This window comes from Equus przewalskii, chromosome 9, assembly GCF_037783145.1.
Source record: "Equus przewalskii isolate Varuska chromosome 9, EquPr2, whole genome shotgun sequence".
Lineage (NCBI taxonomy): Eukaryota > Metazoa > Chordata > Mammalia > Perissodactyla > Equidae > Equus > Equus przewalskii.
Genome location: NC_091839.1, coordinates 81,880,707 through 81,899,151, shown reverse-complemented (window position 1 = coordinate 81,899,151; position 18,445 = coordinate 81,880,707). Strand labels below are relative to the sequence as shown.

General features: G+C 41.1%; 1 protein-coding gene across 1 annotated transcript in view; it reads right to left on the bottom strand.

Annotated features, from left to right (window-relative positions):
- The window catches only part of PEX7 (peroxisomal biogenesis factor 7), a 91,002-nt gene that overhangs the window by 59,277 nt on the left and 13,280 nt on the right, over positions 1–18,445 (bottom strand). The window contains exons 4-7 of the mRNA XM_070559442.1: positions 14,674–14,751; positions 14,192–14,300; positions 2,777–2,883; positions 761–874 (exon numbers count right to left, since the gene is read on the bottom strand). Of these exons, the coding sequence (XP_070415543.1) occupies positions 761–874; positions 2,777–2,883; positions 14,192–14,300; positions 14,674–14,751 (408 nt within the window). The remainder of the gene's footprint in view (positions 1–760; positions 875–2,776; positions 2,884–14,191; positions 14,301–14,673; positions 14,752–18,445) is intronic.

Genomic DNA, 18,445 nt, shown 5'->3' with positions numbered 1-18,445 from the left:
CAGGACACTGTGTCTCATATGCTGAGTTGCAGCCAGTAAAAGTTCAAATATTAATTTAACTGAAATTCAGAATTTTTGAAATAGGAATAGCATAATTATCTTACTGCTAAGATCATTAAGGTGCTTTTTTTACTCTTTAAGTAATAAAACAAAGAATGAAATTGGGAGATGTCACTTAAGATGTTTTCCACAGTGACTTAGCAAAACTCACCTACATAAAAGCTGGGACACTAACTTCAGTCATCTTATAACCAGACAAATTTCTTGGGAGCAGCAGAAAAAAGTCATTTTTATCTCATCCTCTGCTGTTTGCAGAGTGGAAAACTTTCTATACCCCAAATGTTTGTGAACATTCATATATGTTATCACATTGAAGAAAAGAAAGAATTAACCATCTCTCCATATGAGTTTCAACAAGGTAAAGAGACCTTCCAACTGAATGGAAAACTATGAAGAATGTAAAACCAGAAGTAAATTACTATAGTTAAAAAGTACTAAAAGGAACAGTAGATTGAGGATGACAGCATGAAAAACATTTTTATTTAACCTTAAGTACTGATTGGCTATGCTGTCCTACTTCATTCAATAATTATTCAAATATTTTACCTAATTTTAGTTTTCAGTGTTTATCATCATTAATTGGGTAACAAAAATATGCCCAAAAAGAATCAACCCCAACCTCTAAACACCTTTTACATATACTTCATTGATTGTGTTCCTATTTATATTCTACATATGAAGAGAAAAGACAGAAACTTACTTTCACTCTCCTAATAGCATAGGTGTGACCAAGAAGCTCGAACACTGGCTGTCGCACATTCCTCAAGTCCCAGCCTCTCAAACTACAGTCGACTGCCCCTGTCACCAGCAAATTCTGAAAACAAGTCAGAGACAAGTCAACAGTGACTTCTTGGCAATTAAGCAGTATCCAGGCTCTCCTACTAGAAACGATATCTATTTTCTAGTAATCACTTAATCTGAACCCAGGAGTCATTCTTGAGAAGTTATATGACAAGTATGGAAAAAATCAAAACACATATCAAAAAGCAAAAATTAATATGACTTGGGAGAAACGGAACTCAACATGCTTTATGCATTTGATGGAACACTACACACAGCAGAAAAAGGCCCAGGCCCCAATAGCATGGTGGACTCTCCAACCCGCCTTTAGTAGGATTAATAAATAAGCACGTAAGGGATAAAAACAATGCCTTACTAATGAGCTCACTTTCTCTTCAGCATGCTCTGAGGTTTGACCAGGCATTAAAAGGCAAAAGCACTGTTAATTTAGGAATATTTGAAAGAGCAAAGGTATAAATTACATTTTTATGTTTTCTAACTGTAAGTCAATCATTGTTCCCAACTCTCATGGGCCATGTCTTAATACAATATCTGATCATGCCTGAGAATCCACGCAGACAGGGCTATAAGTCTCCTACCAAGTCAGGCTTTACAAATCCTGCTGCCTAGAGCCCTAGGTGAACCCAGTGTTCCCGGCTGAACAGGCCAAGTGCTGGGTCCACAGTCAGCCCTGTCTCACAGCAACCACAGCAGTAATTCACTGGCTCAGTGTGCTGGGCTTCAGGATAAGCTCACTTGAAGAAAAGTTCCAGTAACTTAGAAAAAAATATATATCCTATAGGAAGATAGGCCCTGAGCTAACATCTGTTGCCAACCCTCTTTTTTTTTGTCTGAGGAAGACTGCCGCTGAGCTAACATCTGTGCTACTCTTCCTCTACTTTGTATGTGGGATGCCACCACAGCATGGCTTGACCAGCAGTGTGTAGGTCTGCACCTGGGATCTGAACCAGGGAACCCCGGGCTGCTGAAGCAGAGCGCACAAATATAACCATTCCGCCACCAGGCCGGCCCCAGAACAAAATTGTTTTTAACCACTCTCAAGTGTCTATCAGCATCTTTTTTAGAATTCCCAAAAGTATAACATATACTCCACAGTTTCATTTTCCTATGTGAAAAATTCATTTATGATGTGAGAGATCTGAACTGTAGGTATCAGCATTGAAATTTTTATTTAAAGTCTATTACTGAATATGTACTATATTTTCTTTTAACCTATTTTATTTCTTTTTATTTAAAGAACTATGCCAGTACAATGTTCTCTTAACTTTCATTAATTAATTTAAAACTTGGAAAAAACAAGGCAAATGTTTTACCTAACCATCACAGTCAACAGACAACTTCAGGTACATAAACAGTATATGAACACATATTTAATGGATTTCTGTTTCTGATTCGTATGCTCATGTGGTTAACTGAAGCTTTGCAAAAAGTTACAAATGGACGCTGCTATCTTACAGAAGCCTGAAGCTTGGTTACGCTTATATGGGAAGATGAAACAGAAAATTTTAAAAACTGATGAAGTGTCAAATTAAAAATCAAGTTACAAATAGTTCAGCAGCCTGATGAGCAAAGTGAACAAGAAATGAAAGAAAAAGATGATACAAATTGGTGGGGTTATGAACAATAAAGAAAAAATTACATAAATTGTAAAGCAATTTGCCAAACAAACAAGTAAGGCTGCACTGTTGAACTTTGAGAATTTCTGTTTCTTATTAAGCCTGTTTTATGTGCCCTTAAATCCAATTAATGCTAATGCAGGTCACTCACAATCATCAATTAGAAATGAAAGGGACTGAATTTAACTTAATGGCCCATAAACATGACCAAAGTCCACATAAACAAAGATAAAATAAAATCTAGAACATTTCAACATTAGGAAGGGCTCAGCAGTTCAGGTCAGAGCCAGACAGGGTACCTCATTGTATTTACACCAGTCACAACTCAAAATTTCTGCCTGATGTGCTGGAACCACAATTCTGACTCCCGTTGACTTCACGTCCCAAATTCTCAGAGTCTGATCACCTGAGGAAAGAGGAAGATGTGATCACTCTCCATCACACCACCTGGATGCTCAGGGACATACTGGGCTCAGGATGATAAATCAGGAAGCGTGCACTGCTTCAGTGTAATGATGCTGCCATCTGTGTATCACACACACACACGTATATACTGTTCCACTGTGAGGATGCTGCCATCTGTGTATCACACACACACACACATATACATTGTCTCACTGTGAGGATGCTCCCATCTGTGTATCACACACATATATGTTGTTTTTAACTATGACAACATGTACAAAAGACTAAGAGTGACATACCACGATAATATTTTTAGATCTACTCAAAGTAGGACAGTGTGAATCTCATGCTGAGACAAGCACAGTGGTGACGAAATACACACCAGGCATTTTCCTTCAGGATAGGAAAAGGCCCTGAAAATCCTCATTTCATAAAATAAAGTTAGCGCCCTGTACCAGCACGTTCTATAAGAAACAAAATGGTAACAGTTTTACGTTAAATGGGGGCAAAGTCTACCAAGCCAGAATGGACAATTTTTAAATCTTAGCCTTTATATTTACTACATTTCAATGGGCCAGACATAGGTATATTTTTCTCCTTAGAAAAAACAAGTTGAAAAAATTTAAGGATTATATTTCGCATTATTACAAAATGGTTTATGTTGCTTAGCTGCAGAAAGTCGCCCTGATTAAATGTTTTCTATGCTGCTTGCCTTCAATTTTTGTAAACTATGAGGAAACCACAAAATTATCAGATGAGTAAAACGGGATATATGTGTCTACATCAAAAGCAAATTACAAACAACTAATCGTGGGAGAAATGTGGTTCAGCTGGATGAAAAAATGTGGTGATGGCGCCATGGCAGTCAACGTTTTGAATTCCGTTTAGGAGTTATATGACCCTGCACAAGTTATATAACATCTGAGACTCATTTCTCATTTCTAAAAAAGAAACAGAATGCCTACATGCAGAGTTGTAAGATTTAGTATAATAAAGTTTCTGTAAAGCACTTGGCATAGTGTCTAGCACATAGTAGATACTTTATATTGTATATCAAAATGCTAAAATTTTAAATTGCCCTTTGCTTACCCACATGTATTTTCCTATATTCCTAATTCTAAATCATATGTCATTAAGCTAAATTTAGCAGTTTATGACTTTTTTTCTGATTCCTTTGGAAGTTGCTTAGGAAAGATAAGACCTAATTGCTGGTGGTAATGAATGTAGAGGTTAAAAGCCAGGGTGCTGGGGTTCCAGAGCTTGGTTCTAATCCAGCTCAATCATTTGGTAACTGTTGGCATTTAATCAAGTTACTTAACTTCACTGATTCTCATTTCCACCCCCATGATAAAATATCTACCTTATCAAGTTGAAATGAGATAAAGCTTTTAAAAATAAAACAAGAAAACATACCCATGATTAGAACTCATTCCTGTCCCTATTAATAACATGAATAATAGCTAATATTTATTGAGTGCTTACTATGTACTAGATTCTGGTCCAAGCATTTTGTATGTATTAACTTTTTTAAAACATCACAAGTAAGGTAGAAATTTTGATAATATAAAAAGTACTTTTTGTAGTAACTCACAAACGGAGAAACTGATGAAATGACTTGCTCAACGGAGCAAGCGAGCGGGTCAGGATGTGGAACCAGAAGCTGGCGAGGCTGCCGGCTCCACAGGCTGTGAGCTCTTCTATGCCACGCTGCCTCCTAACGCTGCTGGAGGGAAGTTCCAAGCAACCAAGGCCAGCTGGATCTTGAGGAATTATTCTTATAATTTATATGTTAATTTTTTCTACAAATTGGGGGGAAAACATTTAATCATACACACACGACACTGTCATATTTGCCCCTCAGTTATTTTAGAAATAAAAGTAATAACACACAACAGATAAAGTTGAAACTTCTATTGTATTTTCAACTCCCTTCCCCATCCTCCTTGCCCAGAGGTCACCACGGTCATGAATTTGGTGTGTGTCCCTTTAGTCTGTGTTGTAATGTATTACTACTTTTTTTTTTTTTAAGGAGTGGCCCTGAGCTAACATCTGTTGACAATCTTTTTCTTTTTTTTTTCTTCTCCCCAAAGCCCCCCAATACATAGTTGTACACACTATTGTGGGTCCTTTATTTCCTCTATGTGGGACACCACCTCAGCATGGCCTGATGAGCTGTGCCATGTCCACGCCCAGGATCTGAACCAGCAAAACCCTGGGCTGCCAAAGCGGAGTGCACGAACTTAACCACTCAGCCACAGGGCCAGCCCCTATTACTACATTTTCATGAATTCACAAACATGTACTTTTGCTTTGTGTGTTGGATTTTAAATGTTTTTATTTTAAAACACCACCCTCCTACTTTACAGAAGGTTGAAAACTCTGACAGAAGAGTAAGCAACCTCTCTGGATCTAGTCAAGGATGGCAGGGATGGGAGGGAATGACAAGTTTGAAAGCACCAAACAGAAACTTCAGAATTGGTACAGACTAGAGCTTCAAATATCTTCAGGGGCCCTAATTATAATCGCTGTCTGTGGTCTTGCCACCAGTCAGTAGAATTTGCTCCACAATTCTAAATAGCTTTGATAAAATGATCTTCCAGGGCTTTCCCTAACTTTCAGAGTATAAAGCAGGGGGCTCTGGATATCTAGTGTTTGGTCTGCCCAACAACACCCTTCTAGGAACAGCATCCTCTTCTCACCATGTGATTCTAGAAAGACTTATGGCTCAACACAGATGACCAGCCAGGGACAGGTCCAAGCCTCTGATTTCTTGTCCTGACCACTGCTAACAGGTCAAAGGTAGGTACTTGGGATTTTCTGAACTATAAGTGAAAAAATAATGTCAGTCCCTCTCTTATAAGAGAATTTACAGATTATAAAATTGAGGAGCTGCTGGTGGCCATGTGTTTCATTGTATGGAGAAAGCCAGCCGGCAGAGTCAAGCCAACAAGCAGAGAAAAGTCCTGATTAGAGACAAAGAATGTATCCTGTGGCCGTTCAAGCATCCTTTCCCTTTCTGGGATGCTTTTCAATAAATTCTACAAAGACCCAAGATAGTTCAAGTTCTATCACCTGTAGGCAAAGGAGATCCCTTATCACCATGGAGGGAGTGAATGGAATCCATCTGAAGCTTCAGTCTCTAAAGAGCCTAGCCCCAGAGAAGAACACGTGATCCAGCACAAGGCTACCACTAAAACATGGGAAATGCCTAATGATGTACACTAGCTTTCAAAAGTGTGTGTCTAACATCAGGTCTGAAACTATGAAGTCTGCTATAGCCACGACTAAAGCATCATTTAAAGTTCAATGAGCTTGTGTCCATCCTAAAAATTACATTTTATGAGTATATGAATGAGTTAAAGTACTAAAACATCAGAGTGAATGTGGACTAGATTAAGAACTGTTATTCCAGCAACAGTAGGGATGAATCTCACAAAACATAATGTTGAGCAAAAGCAACCAGAAACAAAAGTATAAAAACAGGCAACATTAATCCGTTGTTATCAGAAGGCAGCACAGTGGTTGCCCTGGAGCAGGGGCAGGGGGTGAGGACTGGAAGATTGTCGGGGGAGCTTGGGAGCACTCTGTTTCCTGATCTGGGTGATGGCACACAGACGCGTTCATTGTGAAAATCCATCGTGTCATATACTTGAGATTACGCACTGTTCTGTACGTGTCTTATACTTCAATAAAAGATTAAATAGATGAGCACAAAGGCTGGGTGGACGGCTATTCCAAGTTTCTCTGGGACAATATTCCGGCTCCTCACTCTCGCATTCAGCAGGCATGGTTTGGGCTGTCACCGCTCGCAGTTAATTTAAAGGGCACAAAGAGTGAGGGCTGCTCTGAAGGAGCTCAGGACCCCGCCTCCTCGCAGACCCTCTGCTGCACAGTTGGCACTTCATCCTCATCGCTCTCGTCCAGGAAGGAGGGAGACCTTCTGGCCAAATGGTACCATGACTCACTCAGCTCTTTCAGCCACCAGGACATCTGTATGTATGCTGTTTTTCAAATTGCCTTTTCCAGACAACTGGCCTGTCATTGTCAGCCAGACGTTTATCAGAGCCTGTAATGGTGCCACAGACACACCTGCATCACCAGCTTCCCTTATCAGTTGCAGCCCTGCCACCGGTAGCAGAACCAGTGCAGTCAAGAGCACGCTACAGGATGGGAAGTGCTGGCTGCCGCCACATCTAATTTCAGATCGCAGCCATTGGTGAGGAGAATGAGGGTAAATGTTGAGTCTGAAACTGTGAAGCAAAATGAGTAACAAAAGGATGCATATTGGGCCCAAATAACTTAATTCAACGGAAATGCCAGATGCCTAGCAGATGTAATATGACTTTTTTCCTAGAGTAGAATGAAGCTTTTTAAACTACTGGACCCACACACTCAGGCACAGCCAGGGCTTACGCGATTATATGGGGTCTGTAAGAGCAGTAATTTAGTTCTCAAGGTTCCCAAGAAAGTGTACTTCATATTAATCTTCTGTAAAGAGCTCAAATATTCTTTCCTCCTATCTCACAGACTCTAGAAACATGAATTGTGTCCTATACGACTTTCATTAATGACAAAACATAGAGACTCTGCTATGGAAGGTAAACCTAGATCTCAATCTCTAAAAATCCCCTTTGGGCCTGTCTTTACTTAGCTAATGATAACAAATTTAGTTCTAGGTTTGCAAACACCATACAGCTTTGAAGGTGACTAAATTCTTGGAATAAGTTAAATGCTATATTCTCATATATTTCTTAAAATATAAACTGTTATGAACGGTTGATGACATAATTAACTATACATGCACCACAGGACTAAACATAAAAATACACCTTAATTGTCTACCATAGAGGCTTCTAATATTTTTAATATTTGTAAAAACAAATATTTTACCACTTTGGGTTCCAGATCCATGAATTTTGCAGTTGAGATGATTTTTATGCAAAGATTATAGTATGCTTTATAACAAGTTCCTGCCTGTAAGCAAGAACATAAAGTAAAAGAATTAATTGATAAAGACCATAATACAACTCAAACTATAACTAAAAAAACTTTGGAAAAAAACTAACAAGTTCTCAAACTAAAGAAATTACTTCCTCTCTGAATTCAGCACTGAAACCATTCTGTGGGTTTTTAAAAAAGAAATAAGTATATTTCTATTAAAACAAACATGCCATTCCCATTATATCAACAGAAAAAAGCTATAATTTGGCATCTCAAACAGAGCAACACCATAGACTAGTACAGTGCTTTCTGAATCAGGATGATCTCTAGATTTAGCTGGAGTGATTAAAAAATATATCTCCCAGAGAGATTAGATTCAGCAGGACTAAGACAGAGCCAGAAGTCTGTTGTTTTTTTAAGTTCCTCCCCATGATTCTGATAACCAGCCCTGGTGGTCTAGTGGTTAGATCTGGTGCTCTCATCATGGCAGCCCAGGTCCGTTTCAGGTCAGGGAATCACACCACCATCTGTGGGGTGTCATTCTGTGTGCCTGCATGTTGCCGTGATGCTGAAAGCTATGCCACTAGGATTTCAAATACCAGCAGGGTCACCCACGGTGGACAGGTTTCAGCAGAGCTTCCAGACTAAGACAGACTAGAAGAAGGACCTGGCCACCCACTTCCAAAAAAGTGGCCCTGAAAACCCTGTGAACAGCAGCAGAGCACTGTCTGATAGAGTACAGGAAGGTGAGAGGATGGCACAGAAAGACCGGACTGGGATCCCTCTGCTGTGCACAGGGTCACTAGGCGCTGGAGTCCACTGAATGCTACTAACAACAAAACAAAAATGATTCTTATGGTCAGCCAGGTTTCAGGATGACTGGACTAGTATGTCATTACACAACCAAGCATTCTAGATTCTATCTGGAGCAAGTGACTTTAAAACTCTGCTCTCAGATTTGAGTTCTCAGATAAGCACTGACCATTAATTCTTACAGCACAGACACATAGCAAAGCATTCTTGAGAACGTCAAAGCTGTTTCCGCAGAATTCTGAGCACACACGTTAATAATAAGAGGCATTCTATGGAGCCCTTACTCTGTGCCAGGGACTGTTCTGAGCCCTTTGCATACATTGACTCACTTAATCCTTCCCAAAACTCCATGCTGTGGGTGTTATTATCACCCTTATTTTTCAAATGAGGAATGAAGAGACAGAGGTTGAGTTGCATCACCAGTCATGTAACAGTGCTGAAAGCAGAGTCTGGTCCCAGGCAGTCCAGCTCTGTCCAGAGTCCATGTTTCTAACCACTGGCTGTGTCGCCTCTCCTTCAGAGAACATCACCCTCCTCCTCATCATCTGCTATTAGTTTTTCTTCTAGCATCTCTCTTTCCCAAGGGACTCTACGCTCTCAGAGGTCAGGAACCCTGTCTGTTTTCCTCCTCAATGTATCTTCAGTGCCCAGAAAATGGTGGACATTGACTAAATATCTGACTCACTGATAATGTCCCCCTCAACAAACAAAATTAGCCTCAGATATGTTTTCAAAATTCTAATAAGACGGTTACACCCATATCTTACATGATAATAATCAAAAATGTTTTAGTGTTTGCCTGTGGAAGGCACTCAGGTATATAGAAGATATACATGCCCCAAAGGTAAAGTGTGAAGACAAGTCAAGCAAAGAAAATATGCAAAGAAGTTCATTTCCTACGAGTGCATTGTCCATAGTAAGCAAAGTTTCTTGTCTCACTTGAAATGGCAAAGGCACAATGAGAGCTTCAGAGCTCACCCCAACTTTTACTATCCCACGAACCCTCTTTTTGTAGAGTGGAAGAAAAACTTTAAATCTTTTCAACTTTATCAAGAGGCTAATATCTGAAAATCATCATGAAGGAATACGTCAGGAAAATCGCAAATGCTTGATAAATAAACCTTCCAATGAGTTTCCAAAATCATAAAAGCTCGCAGAAAACGGCTTTAATGTATTAAGTTTTTTTTACAGGAATATATTTTACAGTTCAGTTTTCATCAAATCCCTTCTGATTTATTTTAAGCCTTGGATGTGCAGACGATTTAGTGAATATTGGCCCCCATCTCCTTCCACCTAATCAGGACCCACTCTTTCCATTCTCAGCGTGTAGTTTGGGTCCCACCCCCCCCACCCACCTCCCATTCCCAACTGCAGGGGCTGGGCTGGCCCAAGACAATCAACACACTACACCCCTTCCCCCAGGCACAATGGTTAGTTTAGGAACATCCACACGGACCGTCAGAGCCAAGGAGAGGAAAGGAAACTTTTCCAGATGTCTGAGAAGGAACCTCTCACTTTTTCCTACTGGACGGAAACCAGAAAGGATGCAGGGGTGGAGCTACTCCCATCTTCCTATCATGTGGTACCTGATACTGAAACCAACTCAACAGAACACGTAACAAAAGAGAGGCAAGAACATCCTTTGACCCCTACATCTAGCCATGTCTATAAAGTCAGATGTAATTCTGGACATTTCAACTAGATGAGCAAATAAATGATCTCCTTCCTTAAGGCAGTTTGGGTCAGAATGTCTTTCATTTTCAACCAAAGAAGTCTTGGCTAATATGACAACTGTATTAATTTCTAATAAAACACATAAAGGTAATGTCATTAAACAGATCATCTTTTTTTTCTATTAAAGCAAATGGCCATTCTATAGATAAAAGACTGTATTCATATGCCACCTATTTACAATGTACAGAGAGTTAAGTTTTGTGATTATACTGTTAACTCTACACACAATTCATTTTTTTCTGCTATTCAGTCTCACACACTGAATATTCTATACGCAATGTCCAGAGTCAGTATTATGTATACCACGCTACACAGAAGGCCAGTGTAGGAGGAAGAGGTGTGTGACTCAGCCCAAACAAAGGGCTAATATTCTGGATGTTGTTTAAATAAATGCAGCCATATTCATTCATGATTTTGTCACTATCAGATTTTACATTTAGTCATGGTCATAAAAAGAACAGTGATTAAAAACAAATGAGGACAATTTTAGAACTTTAATAATATAAATTAACAAAAATACATAGAATAGTAAGGTAAAGGAATTTTTAAAAATCTACCCCTAGTTCAAGAAGTTTTACTTACTAATCCTTTTCCAAATACATAAAACTATCTCATTATTAATCCCAGTTGATTATACACACTGCCAATCAGAGCTCCCAGAAGACAAGTCTTCACTGTTCCACCAGACGGGAAGTAGGTTTCAGTTCATTTTGAGGATGGATCTATTCTGTACCACTAATTCCATCCAGGGTTTTCAATGAACCTTTTGAAAATGATGCTAATGTAAAAATACATATCCTTACAAGAATTTTAATTGAACTCGTACTAATACTCTCTGTATTAGGGCTTTTCACCAATAGTGAAGTTATAACCATTAGGCTGAACTGCGGTCATCTTACAGATCTGATCACTATCAGCATGAAACTCAGTAGCATTTACACTAAATTAAAAGCACAAAAGATGACTAACTCAAATTATATACGAAGCCGAAAGGGTTAGTTAATTCAAAGGAGTATATCAATATCACTATCACTTACTTAACACACACCCAGCCTTACAGTTAGCTGTGCCACAGACAGACAAAAAAAATCAAAGAAGAAATTTAGGCTTGGAAAAGGAAAGGTGACAGGAAAAATGTATTACTGGTTCCATCCCCAAAGACTTGACATTTTGGAAAAGATTTGATTCAGATTATGGACCAAAAAACTATGACTTAGACAACTCAGAAATTTTAAAAATAATAGTAAAAGTTTTATAAATGTACTGTTCTTCATTCTAGAAAACAATGCTGTTAATTTTAATCAGTGAATAAAACATTTTTTGAATTAACTGAACCTCTATACACAGTTACTATTATTTGCTATTATCTTAGGATCTAAAAAATCGCTTAATCTAAATGGACATATCTGTCTGCACAATTTATCTGAAGGTTCCCACTTCTGAGTGTCTTCAATCTAATAATACTCCAGAATTGAGAGATATTTGGTCATTTTTAATTTTTAGGATTAAAAAAATAAAATAAACAAATGGAAAGGATTCTGTGACAGCATATTTCCTGTGGAAGCCACTCGACATAATCCAACAACTCAGGGCACCGATGCAGTTTACTAGCAAGAAGGGAACACCTACCCCGAGGAAACAGCGCTGGAAGCCCCCTACCTGCCCCTCACTGTCATCTCTCCCCCCTCAACAGCCGAACTACACAGGAGCTTCCAATCTTCATCTCCCTCAAGACTCTACACTGGCAGTTAGCAAATGCCTCCTGGGAAGGGCCTAAGCGTAAGCATTTCTGGCTTTGAGGGCGATTCCGTCTCTGTCACAACCACTCAGCTCTGCCACTGCAGTGTGAAAGCAGCCACAGACAGCATACCAACGAGAGGGCGTGGCTGTGTTCCAATAAAACTTTATTCACAACAACTGCCAGCGGGTCATTCGGATCTGAGGGCAGTAGTTTGCCAACCTGTGCTCTATTCCAGGGTCTCTTCTCCCTAGTGCTCTGATTCACCGGGTGCTCTGATTCACCGCCATGGCCTTAGTTACCACTGATGAGCCACTGACACAGTTTTTATCCATAAGGCCAGATGTCTCAGCTCCAGACTCAAGCCGCTTGTTGACAAGGTCACATGTGTGTCCACAGGCAGGAGGTGCTCCAAAACAAAACGAGACATCTTCTCTTTCAAACAAACTTCTTACCTCAGCTACGACACTACCATCCATGAATTTGTCCTTGCGAGGAATACAGCAGTTATTCTTGCCTCAGCCCTCCCCCTCACCTCTTCCACATCTTGTAAAATCGTCTCTACATACCACTCAGGTCAGCCTACTTTCTTCCATCCCTTCTGCCACCATCCTCAACCACGTCTTCGTCTCTCTTAAGTGGTCCCCCTGCACCCACTTCTGCTCCCCTCCACAGCATTCTCTACATGACAGCCAGAGTGCGTTTTTAAAAACGCAAGCATGATCATATCGCAACCTTGCTTAAACCTCTTCAACGTTTTCCCATTGTCCACAGGATAAAATCCACTATCTTGAATCCAGCCCACAAGGTGTGATGTGGGCCCCTGCCTACTACCCCGACCTCGTTTTTACCCCTTTTCCTCTGAAGCAACAGCCTTCTTTCAGTTTCTCAGACGCATCAAGATTGTACTTTTGAGCATCCTATTCTCTCTGCCAGGAATGTTCTCTCCTTCTTTGCCATCCAAGGCCTCCCAATTTTCACTGAGCCAACTCCTTATGCATCTTAAATGAAGGTCAGAAATCTATCAAGTAAAAAATTGATGGTTTTGACTACCAAAAAGGTTAAATGCTTATACAGTAAAAAGTAAAATAAAATAAACAGGTTAAAAGACAGACAAATTGGGAAAATATTAGTAACATTTGTAAGATACAGAAGACTAATGCCTAAAAATAAAAACAACTCATACTTCGATACAGAAAAACAACAACAAACATCTCTCAGTAGAAACATGGGCCAAAGACATGAATGTGCAATTCACAACAACAGTGAAGAGGGGAGGCCACTTAAGTGAGCACTTGGCCAGGGGACTCTGCCACTTTAAGCAGCACTGCACAGGGGCCGAGCAAGGTTTCTCCACAACTCACGTATGAGTTAGACTGTCATGTTTTATGTGATTTATGAATTGGCTAGCAAACTAAATTTGTAAATCTTTATGCAAACAGTACAAGGTGCAATTTTTAAGTTTCTATAAGATGACTTTTCTATACAAAAACATAGAGACATATAAATCTAAGTATCTACTTTACTGCAGAGTTGCTGGCATAAATCAAAAGCAGTCAGAAAAAAGATCATACCAAAAACATCCTTGTGTGGCTCAGTGGCAATGACTCAGAGAGATCCTAAAAGGAGGCTGACCCTGAGGAAGGGAGGCTGACCTCCTGCTGGACACGTCACTGTGTTTCCGTATTTCACCCTCAGAACAAACCCCCAGGTGAGCCCTTCTTAACCAGCCGCTGACCAGGATGCTCGCCCTCCGCCCCGAGGCCCCACAACCAGCCAGCTGCAGGGACGGCTCCCCTTCGAGCAGAATGACGCCAAGCCTTCCCCTGCGCTTCGTCCCTGCCTCTCACCTCACTGGAAGGGACATGTGCAGTCAAGTGGGTACGGTCACGGAACACTGATCCGAGGCTGGTGGGACACGGCCTAAAGAGCACAAACAGCCGCAGCCTCCTACTGCCTCCCAGCTAAGGGGATGGCGCCACCTGCTGGGGAAAGCGAGGCCCGGTCCACCACCAGCACCTGCTGGGCAAAGCCAGGCCCCGTGCACCACCAGCAAAGCTTCCAGTAGAACCCGCTCACTCACCTGAGGCGGAGGCAAAGCAGCCAGGGATGTGGGGAGACCAGATCGTGCTATAAATGACACTTTCGTGGCCTCTGAAGGTGCACAGAGACTTTCCAACAGTCGGATCCCACTACAAATAAATGAACAGATCGATATTCAACAGAAGAAAAGTCAAGCTTACGCTTTTATGTATACGATATACCATATATGTGTATTTATACACACACACAATATACACAGATACAAGGGGTTTTTAAGTCTATTTTTATATAAAGCAAGATGGTATTTAAGGAGCCAAAACAATCAGTGCTGAGCTAATTACTAGGTTTTAGCCACAAGATTAGAAAATTTTAAATTCTAATAAATGCTTTGATGTATTTTTTTGAAAAGGAAATTAGCTGTCATTGAAAAGCTACAGAATTATACTCTAGGAAAGAAAAAAAATTCAGTGGAGGCTTTGGCGAAGGGACTATATGGTTTTGAATACAGTAATGCTGACATACCAGTTTGATAGTTTGATCCCATGAGCCAGACACCATAAGCTGCTCACCCCTGGTTTGGCTCCAATCAACACTATACACCTAAAAACATTTTAAAGCGTCATTCAGAAAGCAAAGGAGCACCAAGATCAGTAAGCTCAATATTGCATTTTATCTCTTTATAACAGTGACGGCCAGTTAGAACAACTAATTCATTCTGTTGAAACATCAAATAAAATCCCACAAACCTCAACATAGCATCTGAGAAATGGAAAGGTCATCTTGTCCACTCCTCCAGACCCACTCCCTACAGACCAGACTCCGTTGTACTGGAAGAGAATTCCACAGAATATTTCCAAACCTTCTTCACTAATACAAATTATACACATTTTTAAACCTGCCAACAAAGCACTGTTTGCAACACCCTGAAGAAATGTCAAAGCAGATTAGAAAGTCAGTCATCTAAAAACGCTTGCCGGGCCAACGTTTATCAGAAAGCATTAAAATTCAATTAATACCCCTATCTGGCCTTTCTTAGAAAAAGCTTATAGGAACCAGGGGATCCTCTCAGATCTCTTGGCAAACAGCTTCACTTATCCAAGGCTGCTATTCTGATCCATGCTCCACGGCTCTCAGGGAACCATTCAAATGAATCATTCAAAAACTTACGGAAATATTTTTCATTCTGTCACTTTATACAACAGATTATATATGGATCACTACTATAAGCTAAGTCCAAAAAAATGCGTGCTTAATTACACTTTATGAAAGTAGTCCTGACATGGACCTGAGTATGTGTGATTAAATATGATCAGCCAGCAGATTATTTTGAATCTAAAAACTCTACTATATTTATGTAGGAAGTATGAGTGTCTAGGGTTTGTTGTGGCTTAAGTACGGGTTGCCTGTTCTCTGCTGCCTAGTGCTGTGTCTAGCCATGTTGGAGCCTGAGGATAAAAAAAATCATTAACACTGGTTCTGTCTTTACTTAAAATTTTGACATTTTGTTCATCATAGATTTTGGGGGGAACCTCTTAAATTGTGTGCCAAGGTGAGAAGTTCACCAGCCTCACCAGGGTCTTGGCCCCGCTGCTGCCCATATTCATGCAAAAGAGAACAGAGCAGTTGAAACTCTAAAGAGCGCAGGAGCCAGCAACAGGAAGCAGCTCACAAAGGATACAGAGAGGGGAGCAAAACCCAAAGAGCTACTGCGGCCACCTGTGAGTTACGGACGGACAAGGAGGCGTGGAAGTGACCAGTGAAGATCTTCAGAGCTGAAGAGTTTGATTTCATCCTCCAGGCCAAGGCTCAGGAAATTCCTCTGTAAAGGGCCCTGTGAACATCTCAGGCTTCGTGGGCCATTTGGTCTCTGTCACAACTGCTAAACTCAGCCTTGCAGAGCAGAGCAGCAGCCAGAGACGCTACTGCATGAACGGGCATGGCTGTGCTCCCAGAAAACTTTACAGACAGATCAGACAGAGGGAGGGTCTGGCCCTGGCAATAGTTTGCCAACCCCTGATCTGGGCTGATGTGAACAGTCAAAACTCACCCCCACAGCAAATTTTATTGAGCATCTACTGGGTGCCAGTCGTTATCATAAGCACTTTACCTATTTTATCTCATTTAATCTTCATTTCTGTGAAGAGACACTGTGCCAAGGCCAAAGAGGCTGAGTCACTTGTTCAAATCCCCAAGGCCAGGAAGCTGCAGAGGGGCATCTGAAGCTGGGCAGCCGAAGTGCAGAGTCCACCGTCAACCGTTATGTGAAGCCGTCTCTGCAGCCCGCTGCCTGAGGGTACTGTGGCACTGGGACTGCACAGTGGTAACCCTGGGCTGACACTAAGGAAACAGAAAACCCTGCCCTTGTTGATATTGCCCCTCAATGGAGCTCCGATGGGCCCAGACTGATTCCGTTTTGTTTTTATGAATTACCCACGTCCAAGAACTTAAAGCCCTTGCCACTTGCTGCACTCCCGCTCATCTGTCAAGACCGGGCCTGTTCCGTCCTCTATGAAACAAGCCTTCCCTAGGAACCCCTCAATGAGTCAGATGCTTCCTTTCCTGCACTCCATCAGCATCTTGTGCCTACTTCTAATTCAGCCTTTACCAGATTTACTTACTAAATCTACTGTTAAATAACTCCCATACCTGCTGGATTTTGAAAGACCTGTCAGAAGCAAAACCATCTTGTCTATGCTCACTGCAATATAAGAGACACTCAATAAACATGAGTTAAAATAATTTAACCAATCAAGTTTATCTTCACAACCTGCATCTCTAAGTAGTTATGAAGAGCTGCTGTTTTCCTTTTAGAGGATAACTGAACAAGTACAACTAAAAACTAACGTCATCAGCTCAGATCCACCGCCTCTACCCATTCCCAGCATGATGCAGGAGCTGAAACCTCACGACTTCTCATCTTTTAAAACTGCAAGAGCCCCCACAGGCTCAGAGAGAACGCAGCGCCAGTGAGGGCTAGAGACAGGAGGCAAGAAAGCTACTTCTGCTGCTGGCAGTGCTGCTGGCAGCTGTCTTCTCTGTCATACAACAAGGTGACAAGGTTAGGGCTCCAGGACAAATCTAAGGATAGGACATGTGGTGAGGCCAAAAACAGGGTAATGAAGGAAACAAAGGCAACTCAATCAATAAGTGCTTTATTTGTTGTACTTTATACAACAAATATTTGTTTAAGTATTTAGGACAGTTAAATATTTTTAAATATTAGGACATGGAAAGTAACAGTACAAACCAGGATATTGTGTTTAAAAAACAAAAACTATAGACCTAAGTACAAAAGGGTGCTGGGGTAGAAACTTCCGCTTGAGGCCCGGAAGAGAAGGATCCGAGCAGGGCCTTGAGGGCTGGCTAAAATGCCAGCACAGAAAGCAGAGATGATGACAGGGACCAGACACACCCCCAAGGACAGAAATGGGGACAGAGAGTACCCGAGGGGTTAGGACTAGTGAACACTGTGGATAACTCTGAGGCTTTGTGCCTGGGGACCACCAGTGACAGTGGGAGACTGGAGGAAGGAAGACAATGTGTAATTTTAGACTTACTGAGTCTGAGGCGACAGCAAGACAGTCAAGTGGAAACGTCTTGTGGGAATAAGAGTTGGTATTAACCTTAAGCTCTGAAAAAAGTTCACAGCCAGAGGTATGTTTAGGAGACAGCCAAAAAGGGACAACTGGATCCCATCGTCCCAATCTCACTAACCTACTCAACAAATATTCGTTAAGCGCCTGCTATGCACAAGGCACGGGGAGGGAGCACAGTGTCAGACGAGACAGATAAAAGTCCCAGCCCTGGTGGATCTTATATGTTAGCAGGGAAGACAGGCTGTATATAAATAAACATATGATTTCAGGGTACGATTGAAAAAAAACTACAAAGCGAAATAAAGCAAAGTAAGAAGACCACCCACAGCTAAAATATACAACTATATACTGGGGGGGATTTGGGGAGAAAAAGCAGAAAAAACAAAAAAAAAGATTGGCAACAGTTGTTAGCTCAGCTGCCAATCTTTAAAAAAAAAAAAAGAAGACCAGAAAACAGTGACAAGGATGGGGTCACTTCTCAGTGGTGGGCAGGGGACACCTCTGGGCAGAGACCTGAGGGCAGTGAAAGAGAATGCACATTTGAGAGGAAAGCCTTCCAGGGGAAGAAGAGGGAAGACCTCAACACAGGAGACACTTGACATGTCTGAACAACAGCGAGGTCAAACAGTCACGAGGGACAAGATGGTAAAGGGCCATGGTTATGAGTTTGTCTACACTTTCTCTTGAGAGGCTACAAC